General features: G+C 48.5%; 1 protein-coding gene across 1 annotated transcript in view; it reads right to left on the reverse strand.

Moving 5' to 3' along the window:
* Window positions 1-9904, reverse strand: part of TNFRSF21 (TNF receptor superfamily member 21) — a 30895-nt gene extending 20991 nt beyond the window's left edge. Inside the window, exons 1-2 of the mRNA XM_009288986.1 lie at window positions 9241-9904; window positions 7009-7506 (exon numbers count right to left, since the gene is read on the reverse strand). Coding sequence (XP_009287261.2) covers window positions 7009-7506; window positions 9241-9625 — 883 coding nt within the window. The 5' untranslated portion in view covers window positions 9626-9904. The remainder of the gene's footprint in view (window positions 1-7008; window positions 7507-9240) is intronic.
* Window positions 9905-11213: the final 1309 nt, after the last annotated feature.

The raw sequence follows: 11213 nt of genomic DNA on the forward strand, positions 1-11213 counted from the left end.
GTGGATGCCCCATCCCTGGAAACATTCCAGGTCAGGTTGGACGGGGCTCTGAGCAACCTGATCTGGTTGAAGATGTCCCTGCCCACGGCAGGGGGGTTGGATTAGATGGCCTTTAGAGGTCCCTTCCAACCCAAACCTTTCCATGATTCTAACAAGAACCTTTGTCCAGACAGGAGGAAAGGACACTCTTACGAAGACTTGCTAGCGATTTGCTAGTTTTCCCATGGAGGACAGTGCTGGTATCAGACCCTCCCAGGAGCCAGTGCTTCACATCCTCAGCAACTGCTGTTTGGGCAACAAACCACTAAATGGCGATGTTTGTTTGTTTGTTTTTTTAAAAATCTTGCAGGGCAGGAAAGGGACTCCTGACAAACACTTCCCACACGGTCTCTGGAAAATAACCAAACCAGGCAGTCGAGGAAGGTCTGTGATCAGACACATGCGGTTACGAACGTGTTTCAGACCTGGGAACCTGAGGGTCAGCATGAGACAAGACCTCCCTTCCCACCACACGCTACGTGGAAGTCACCTCTATAACAGCACCTTTGGTCCAACCCTCCGGGGACCCACACGAGCTCCTGCCCACCACCACGAGATGCTCTCCCTGCATGCCTCCCTGTGCTGGCGTTGGGGACCTGCAGAGTGGTCTTGCACTTCCTTTGGTTTAAAAGGGAACAGCCAGCATAAGTATTTTATGTAATTATTAAATTTTAAACGGCTTTCACAGAGTTAATCTTCATTATAACCCTCTCAGACAGCTGGTAACCCTGGGCAAGCACACTGCTGCAGCCAGAGCCATATAAATATCCAGACACCCGCAGATGCCAACCCAAGGATTAAATTCGCCTCCCACATTCTGCCCCCCCCAGACAAAGCCTTGGTGAGTGAGGAAAAAAAAAAGTCTGCCTTGTTATTCGAGGAGTTATGTGTGAGAGCCTTACTGATGTGAGAAATCACAGCCCTCCCGGTGCAGAAACCGGTGCTGGGGTTTTGGCAAAAAAAAACCCAAACAAACCCTGGGCTCGGTGTGTTTTTCTACAAGGACAACCCTCCTCTCCCTGCAGAGCTGCCCTGCCTCTAACACTCGGCCCTACACGTTAACAGGCAGGCACAAATCCCGATCCCTTATTAAATTAATCCAGGGGCCACCCAGGAATTTTGACCATGGGACAGTTTGGGTTTTTTCTTCCTTTTTTTTTTTTTTTTTGAAGCAGATTTGGGAGCAAACGTACCAGCTTCCCAGGGCAGCTCCGCACAGATTAATCCAGGCCACCCAGGAATTTTGACCATGGGACAGTTTGGGTTTTTTCTTCCTTTTTTTTTTTTTTTTGAACCCAGATTTGGGAGCAAACGTACCAGCTTCCCAGGGCAGCTCCGCACAGCCCTGCGCACGTTGCGGATAGATGGCTCGTGTAGCAACACACATTAAAAATGATCAAGCACCGGTCTTCAGGCCTGCTAATGCAATAAGGCTGCCGAGCAGGATATGATAAACCTGCACATGATTAGGTTTCCACCTCTCTAAGCAGAACAGCAGCCTCCCTTGTTTGCATTTTCCAAGGCTCCCTTTCACCACGAAGTCTTTGTCGGCTCCTGCATACGCCCTTTGGAAACCACGCAGCTTCCCAAAAGGTCAAGGATGAGTTTGGGGCAAACCTGAGCAAAGTTTCAAGTTGAGTAGTTTGAGGAAGACAGTGTTTCAAACTCATGAGATGTCACCCCAAAGCTCCCATGGCAGAGGTTTGCGCTGCAGACGAAGAGTTGTTTCATCCCACCCCGAAGCAGAGCATTGCGCCCGTGTTGGAGCAAATGTAGCATGAAGCTTCCCTTCATTAGGTGATGGATCTATAGAAAAGATTACAGTTATGTGTGGGCTTTTTTAGTCAATGTGCTGTCTCTTTAGAAGAAAAAGAATCAAGTAATTTTACTCCGATAAGCATCTTCCAACACTAATCATAAATGAGTATCTGATTCCACGTGAGGACAAGCCTGCAATGACCCAAGACATCCCGATGCATACTGCCAACACACCCGTTGGTTATATTCACATGGGGATGCTTTGGAGCTGCAGCACAGGGTCAGGTTCTCCATGGCACAGGACTTTCCAGTGAGGCTCTGGTCCCTCTTCAACACCCTCACCTACTTCCTCTGGAGCAGACCAAACTCAAGCCTAGCCCTGGTCCTACAGCAACTGAGCTGCAAGCCAAGGACTTTTCCCTACAAATTGCCAACCAAGATGATCCTGGCTCCCAACGTGATGGCAAGTGGGCATCCCGACAGCTGAGCAACCAAGACTCCCAAATCCCGACATTGCCCATCTTTCCAGCATCATCCCTCAACTCCCTACTCTGCTTTTGATCCCGAGCCATTTTCAGTGCATGCTCTTCTACCTGCAGTCAAGCCTCAGCTCCATCTTGGCTGCAAACAGCTTTTGCAGAACAGTTTATTTCTCTGATTATCTAACCAGAGGCTTCCTGGCTTTGCTTTCACCACCCACTGCAATAATGTGCAATTACCAGACTTGAAGAAAAATAAAAGGGAAGTGGCATCTCATGCCAGGCCAGCGCTGCCAAGATCTGTTCTTTCAACTCCAGAAAAAAAAAAAACAAACCCAACATCAAATTCTCTTCTTGCCTCTTGGCACATCATGTCAGGCAGCTTCTTCTATACACAGGAGGTTTTACCCCAAAATGTAACATTTTACAGAGTTTCTTGTCTTCCATCTTCTGCTACTCAATGGGTGAAAGTCAAAGGCAATACTATCAGCAATTTCTGCAAGATTATTTCAGGCCCATCTTCATCTTTGGCATAGACTGATGCCAAATTTGGCATTTCCAAGACATTCAAGAGACAGGCTTCTATTCTCCATTTTTATTACAAGCTCAATTCCTTGCCTTTGGAAACAGCTGAAGAAATGAAATGGGTATTTGCTAAAATAAAGGGATTGTTTAGAAGAAAGTGTTTCCAGTGTGTAGGCTGTTCTTGATCTTCTAAAAGAAAGTAGTCATACAAGGTTAAAACCACAGAGCACTGTCGGCCTAGTACCCACGTCATTCAGGCACCACACTGATAATTTCTTTGGACATCTTTGGCAAACTGCTTTTTCCCTTTGGATTCCCATATGCAGGGCTAGAAAGTTAAGAGCCAGCTGAAGCAGCAAGAGGTCCAGCTTCTCCAACCACAGCTGCACCATTGATGCTGCTCCACTTTCAAGATCCTGCACAGACGAGATCTGAGGGCTTTGGGGAGAGCCCCTGCCATGGGGACACGCACGGGGACAGACATGGAGCCATTACTCAAGCCATTAGTCATCGCAAACTCTTCCCAGACCTCTGAACCGTTTAATTCAGTGAGATTCATCAGCGTTTGCTGTCTTGGCTGGAACACGTCCATGTTAAGGACACATGTCTTGTTTTAGTAGCCTCTCAAGCTACTGCTGTTTTTAGGTTTGGGCTGTTATTTAAGGCATGTATTATGACCAGAGAGAGCACAGGGCATAGACACCAGCTACGGGAAGATGAGGACAAGCGAAATGCCCCACAACAACAACTGCTGCTCAGGATCGCAGACATATCTCAACTATTTAAGCAATTCAGTATATCAAGCGCCATCAGGAACCACGCAAGAGTTTGACCCACTGCTTCCACCCTAAAATCCTCCTCTTTTAGGAAGAAGCCAAATCACAGCGAGATGTCTTTGCTCCAGCACTGAGCAGTGCTGGTGTCACCCTGACCATGTTTCACCCAGAACTGATGGGCTTAAAGAAATCGGTAATAAAAATTGGTAATAAAATCCTCCAAAAGGGCAAAGCCTTGGATGCCAGCTGTGCTCCCATCTGGCATCACGGGAGGTGCATGGGGTGCTGGTGCAAGGGCAGCCGCCCAAGCACAGCTCCTCCAAGCAGAGGCTGCAGCACCTACGTCAGACCTGGTCTTCCCTTTCAAAGGTTAAAGCTGTTTACTGAAAGGATTAGGAGGGAGGAGATGGTAAACTAGGAGGAAGCGGGGGGAGACTGTGCTCAACAGCTAAGTACACAGGCTTCGCCCAGGCAATAAACACGCCCCAACTCCTTGTTGGCATGGCCAGCCAACGTATAGGTGGGGAGGTCATATGGACGTCGGCACGCTGCCAGCACCAGACCCCAGGGCTTCACCCCCAGCCCCAGAAGATGATTTAAACCTAATTGCTTGCCCTCCACACCCCTAGTGCAACCACAAACCAGGCTGACACCTGAAGACCTGGGGAGCAGCTGTGGTTGTCACATCTACGGAGGCTTTGCTCTGGCTGCCTACCACGGAGGGATCTGTGCTAGCAGCATGGGAGGGGAAAGATTTCCTCTCTGCAACAGCCTGAAGTTTGTTCCTGGCTATATTCACCCTTGTCTGAAACGCTGCTTCAGGATGAAGCATGATTTGGGTACAAACACTGCTGGAGCAGCAGAAAGCTAAGCCATGACGCTGCAGCTCTGCAGTACCTCTTAGCTGTACGGCCAGTTATTAAATAAAACGTCAATTCCTCTATGGCACTACATCTTCTCTCATTTCAAGTAAACGGTCTTAAGAGCCAGACGTTTCAATAGGAAAACCAAAGAGGGATTTATACACCACTGAGGAGGAGAGCACTTTCCATATCTGACACGACAGAGCACCGCCACCAAGTAAGAACTAATGAGCAAGGGCCTTCTAGCTAATGCAACGTGACTGAGGCAACACCAGAGCTGCACTAAAAGCAAGACAAAGCATTAATTGGTTTGCGCTCATCTGTCTGCCTTCATTGCACAGAGTTCAGCTGAGGACATTCAGTGGCAGGAGGAAGTCATGCAGCCACCCATGCCAATATGGAACCAGCATAACTACTGCAAGAATGACTGGGAGGGATGTGCAGAACCGCCTAGCCAGGAGCCCAGAGTAACGGGGCAATTCACTCCAGACCTGAGCAGCTTGATCAGATACTGGGCCAGTTTATCAGCTAAGTGTGGTTTTTGCTGTTACATCCAGTTGATTCCCCAAGACAAGGGGAAAACTTAGCAAACATCTTGCGAATTTGATGCACTAGCTGAATTCAGCTGTTAAAGGATGACAGAGAGGACCAGAACAACTCATCTTGGGAAGCACAGGATGACCCATGAATGATGCTGTCCCCCAAAGGATGACAAGATCTGGGAGGTGGGGTTATACCTAAATGAGCTAACATAGTCTCGTTGCTTACCACGTATCACCTTCTCTTACCTGCGCGGTTTCTTTAACCTGAATCATGCCTGGTGACCAAACGCACAGTACTGCCCACAAAGGCAGCTCTAACGTGGCCTCCAGGAGAAGGGCCAGCTGCAGCGCAGGCATTTTGGCACCGGGTCTGAAACACCAGGTTAGAAACCAGAGCTGCACCTGCTCAGAGCAACTTGGTCTGGTCCCTGCACTCGATCACTCCCCACCCTGTTCAAATTCAGCCACTGCTCTGAGATAACAACACTTGCTGCTCCAAAATATAGGAAAGTGAGAAATTCAATCAACCGGTAATCAAGATCATGGGGAAAAAAGTTACTACAAGTTAGTAACAACCAGCCGGCTTTGGCCAATGAACCATGGCCAAAGCCTTGTAGTATCTCTGGTAGTGCCCACAAATAAGGATGTTTAATAAGATTCTGCAACCCTCTTGCAGATCACTCACCATCACCCCAAGGACCACGTGTTGGGTACCACAGATTTTAGGGACAATGGAGTACAGGGGTTACTGGAAAAAGTTATCGCAAAGGGAAAAAGCTCAAGAAAGCGCACCCCAAGAATTCAAGAGAGTTAAAAGGAAACTGATAAGGCAGCACAAACACAAGAGAAGGCACAAAACTAATTCCAACAAGACCTTACTGGTTCTATAAATGCATTAACAAAGGCAAACAAAGTGTAGGTCTATTAATCAGCAGGAAGAAGAGAGTACATGACAGAAGATGCCCTACTCAAAGCCTTCTTTGCTTTGTATTTAAGCACTCAAGGATGACTTTCATCAAGCACTGATCTCTCTTAAACCTTCCACTCTTTTTTCAATCCATTCTTTGTTTGGCCCTCCCTTGTTAAATGTGCTTTTCTAAAGGTTAACTGAACAGATGTTTAAGGTTGAGCAACCTCAACCCAAAGTGAGGACTCATCAGTGCTGTCTGTCTGCACAGGATAAGGGGGGTCAAAATTGCCACCGTAGCTTTGCAGAGGAAGAACCATGCATCCTACCAGGGAGATCATGGCTGCCTGGTGCTCACATTCATGCCACCATTAATTTATCATTGATTTTTACAAATTTCAATTTAATGACTACAACCGGTCATCTTTAAAGTCTCATCAAAAAGCTGGCAGCAAGTCATCCACCAAAAGAACAGAAAACACTACGAAGCAGAGCCTCCAGGAAGACTTCACAACAACACTCATGGAGCTATACGCCTCCATGACACAGCCTTTAAGGACAACCTTCCTGGCTCCAGCACGGGCAAAGGGCTGGGGACACAAGCCAGCAGTCGGGATTTAGGGCTAAGAACCTGAAATTGAGGCGCTGCCAAGAGACAGGGGATGACTCAGCCTTCCAGAAACAGACAGGGTGAGGGAAAAAGGATGACACGAAAGACAACCAGACCCACGTCTGAGTCACTGAGAAAATACGGAGAGAGTGAAACAGAAGAAAAGTGGAAAGGGGAGGGAGGAGGGGGGGGGAAAAAAAAAAGCGCCTTCATTCAAGATCCTTCTACCAAGGATGGGTGGGAAGAGAAGAGGCGCTGGGGTGAGCAGGTGACATTCCCTCCACTAGTTCTTCCTTCAGGAGCAGGGACACACCATGGGAACAGGGATGGGGAGAAGCCAAGGATGAAGAAACATCTGAGGAACCAGCATATGGGCTTTGTCCTTGCTACAAGACCCAGCAAGTCAGAAAAGCAACCAGTCACTGGACGTGGGGGTGGCCCCTCCAAAGCACTGCACAGGACAGCACAGAGGATGCCACCCCCTACAGCTCCCGGTCGCTACTGCTCACCGTGCCCGTTGCAGTAATAGATCCACTTCTCCCTGTTCTGCGTGGGGGTGGTGGACTTTTTCATAATAGCTTTTTCCACAATGGCACTGGGATCTTGCCTGGGTCCCTTCTTCAGAGTCCGTGAGCTCTTCCTGACGCTGCAGACAACGATAACCACCAGGACCAGCAGCAGGAAGAGGACGATCATCCACGGCAAGTGTTCGTTAATGTCGAAATGCTGGTGGACATTCTGCGGACCTCGCCGGGGAGGCCTGTATGGGACGCTGGACTTCTCGCCCCCCGCCATCTCCAGTGACGGCTGCTTCTCCAGTGCTTGGCTTGTCTGCTTGTGCCGGTAGCTCTGTGCCTGGCCGGCAGCGCCGGAGCCTGCGAGTGTCCCACTGGCACCGTCCGTCTCGTTGGCCGAGGTTTCGTTGTACCAGCCCACTGGCTCTGCCGTGCCACTGGATGTGCGCGGCACAGGAGAGGGGACAAAATCGGGAACTGAAGAGTTCAAACCTGCGAAAGGAGAGGAGAATTCAGTGTCACGGCACCGGAGATGTGTTACGGCATCATGTCACAGCCTAAGACCTGCCTGAGCACCTGCTTGGCCAGGAGACAGAAACCCAACGCCAGGCAGTGAGAAAGGGAAGAGGTGAAGTTGAGGTTTGGCTCTGGGAACAGATGGGTACGGTTACAGAGATAGGTTCAAGATAAAACTGACCCTTGTTGGTTAAGGCTAGTGGCAGTTTGTTTAAAAAAACCCAAGTGATTAAAGGCATGTTGTCAATCGCTGTTTGTCCCACATTCAGTACTTCTCACAAAACCTACAACTTTGAGGTTTCTTAGGTTTATGAACATGGGTTTCATTCCGAATGTGGAAAATGTGGTATTTGGGCTAGAAACACATGAAAATTTGGAGGCTTAGTATCTCTCTACTGGGTTTTGTTAAGGAAGCACAAACTTTTTTATCAGCACTGCAAGCAGCTGTGGAGGCATCAACTACAAAAAAGGTTTCTGAAGCAACAGAAGCAACCCAACCTCCCACTAAGAGCTACTTTCCATCTTTACTGAGTTTTCTTATCAACCAACAGCTCTCAGGTCCGAGCCAGCTGCATGATCAAAGCCTGGCGAGAAGAGGAAGGGCTTTTGTGGCAAAAACTAGACCTTACTTTGGAAACTCGGCTTTTGAAGATCATGTCTCATCCCCATTGAGCCAGAGAGTGGGTGTAACCACCTGTAACCTGATTTTTGCCTCTGACTTGGTTACCCAAAACACTCTGACCAGGATACAAACAGGGAAAATGCTTTAACTTTTACCTAATTGTCTACACAGTTGATTTCAAAGTTCAGGGAACACCCTCCCATCCTCTTCCAATGACACACCAACATTGTATCAAGCTTTGAGACCTAACAAAGGAGAAGCACTGGGAGTCTATCATTGTCAACACTTCCCTGCCATTGTATTTACCAACTCAGGTGTTCAGGCCATCAAAAGTTGCATTTTTTTAATTAAAATGCCCCATCTGAGACACTGTAAGGGGGCTGCTTCCCGGAGAGTGTTAAGCACCACCTCAAACGGGGTCCTACAGCACCACTGCAACCAGCCATGGATAAAGCATCTCCCTAAAGACTGCGACGATATATCATTTTCAATTAAATGAGAGAATGGAGAATTCAACCTGGTTCTCCCCAGCAGTGATAATTAATAGAAATCTTAGAGGTTAAAGAAAAAATTTACGGCACAGCTTAGGCTCCTGGAGGGCTGTTTTGGCAATGGATCCCATTCAAGCCAATACGCTGGCTCAGTACAGGGCAAATTGCAGCAGGGAAAGCATGGGCACAAAAGCAGTGAACCCATCAGGGAAGCAGTCTAGTGGAGCAAAGCTCTTCTCCTGCCAGGGTTTTCCTGCTGCACTCTGCTCAGGTTTGCCACAAATGCACAAAGGCTTGTGCCAGCACAACACACAGACGGGAAAAGAGGCTGGGGAACGCGGTGTCCTCTCAGTCCAAACAGTAGGACAGCCAGGATTCTAATCATGACTGCAGTCTCAGTGAAAATGTTATTAAACGTGGTTTAACACAACTGAGGGCAACCTGGTGCACTCTGGAGCTGCCTCCTGGCCGCGAAGCAAAACCACCATCCACGCTTTAGAGCAGGCTGCCCTTTAACAGCCTAAAGCCGCCCTTGACCAAGGCAGGAACGCAATCACACGACCAAAAACACGTCTGTGTGTCAGTGGTGGACATTACCTTTGGGAAGATGAGCGGTTGGTGGAACTTCATAGGGCTCTTCACCCGCTTCGGTGCTTGACAAAGTCAAAGACGTGTTCGGAAGAGACGCTGGAGAACCACAGACGTTGTCGCTCTCCTTCGTCCCTGGCTTGATGACCACCATGTTTTTCCCAAAGCAGTCAGTGTATGTTTTGCACTTCATCACACTAGAAGGCACATCAGAAAAGGTACCACGAGGGCACGGCTTGCACCTAACGTCTTCCGTCTCGGTTCCTTTCTTGCGGACGCCCCAGCCGACCGGGCACACCGTGTAAGGGATGCAGGTATCGTTCGTCTGAAACGTACCAGACAGGCAAATGCACTCGCGGTCAGTCAAGGCAGTACAATGAGTTTTCTCAATCATTGGCAGTTCACAGGGTTTTCTACAAGGGTGGCACCGCTCTATGCCATTCTCATGCTTAGTAAAGGTCCCATCTGGACAAGGGCTGCACTCTCTTAAGGTACTCTTCGTACAATGTTTAGACACATAGGTTCCTGCAGGACATTTGTCGCAGATCAGCTCTTTGTTGGTGGCACGGTCGAAGTGGCGGTACTTGCCAGAGGAGAGGCTGATGGCATTCTGCTCGGAGGTCAGCTTCGACTGACCATCAGCAGTGCCAAGGAGCGTGAGCAGCTGGAAGACAGACGGGAGGTATTAGTCAACAACAGCGCGCAACCGGAGCCCTCTCTGTCGGCGATCCCTTGCAGGATCACAAAGCACATCCCAGAGCCACAGGACCACAGAGATGTTTCTACATGCAGGGGAAGGAGCTCAGTGAGGTTGGGGTGGAAAAGAACCAGTGCAGATGGCAGCACGCTCTCCGGACACATCGCCAGCTACGATTGTAATTCCTTAAATTTGACCCCACGCTTCTCGGTGAGACTAAGCATCATTTACACTGCAACCCTGCCAGGGTGGTAAATACTGCTAATTGTGTTTCAGCAGTACGTGCTACCTGGCCACCCCAGGAGAATTCAGACCAGCTTTGCATTTCAAGGCTGAGAGGCTCCAGCACGAGCCAGGCACTTGCCAAGAACACAAAAACAACACAGGTGGCAGCTCTGACCTGTAAAACTTTCCTCCTCTGTATTTATTAATCTGCATTTGTTCAAATAGTTACCTTTCTAAATTACCCAAGCTGGGATGAAATCCAGGCTAGCAGGTGTTACCGGACTATTTCTCAGCCCCTCTGCCCTTCCATGATTTTTTATAACCCTGCGCAAGCGTAGGGTTTGGTGAGACCACAAGGGGATGTTCTGCTTCAAGCCTCCAACCACATCTGAACCCACTTTAAACCAGATGCATTAGCAACAGGAGAGAAAACCTGCTGCTATTTTTAAGCTCTCTGAGGAGCTCTGCTGTAACTCAGTTCCTCATTGCATCAGATACAGGTAAAAGGTCTCCAGTTTTTAGACACTGAACTGCACCCAGCTGGCCTTGGATAGATGATGGCTACAAATCTGTTTATCTCTACCTATTTCCGATCCCGGGACTTTATTCCCTCAATTCCTTTGTATCGAGGTTGCTCCATCCCCAAGAGAAGCCCCATCTACCAAGCAGGACCTCCACTTCTTCCAGAAGTCCTCTGGTCCATGGATTTAACGTCAGTTATGCCAGTGGAGATAAGACACCAAGAACAAAAGGCATATCAAAAGAAAGGCTGACACAACCTCATACAACATGCAAAGCAATAGAAAAAACATCTTCAAACGGCTGCAGGCCGAGTTAGGAGGGAGAGAGAGGAACGAGCCAAAGTTACCTTGAATTTCCAAAGGTGCTTTCCTACACTGAAGGTAAAAAGACCAGAGACCCTAACGCTTTTCAACAGCACAGCCAGGCACACAAACCACTTGTCTATGTTATACAAGCCCTCGTTTTTGCTCTGCTACCTATTCTGGGCTATCAGCCAGCAAGAATATATTCAGAAGGGGAACAAAAAAAAAAAAAAAAA

The sequence above is a fragment of the Aptenodytes forsteri genome, unplaced genomic scaffold (genome assembly GCF_000699145.1).
Source record: "Aptenodytes forsteri isolate BGI_AS27 unplaced genomic scaffold, ASM69914v1 Scaffold57, whole genome shotgun sequence".
Lineage (NCBI taxonomy): Eukaryota > Metazoa > Chordata > Aves > Sphenisciformes > Spheniscidae > Aptenodytes > Aptenodytes forsteri.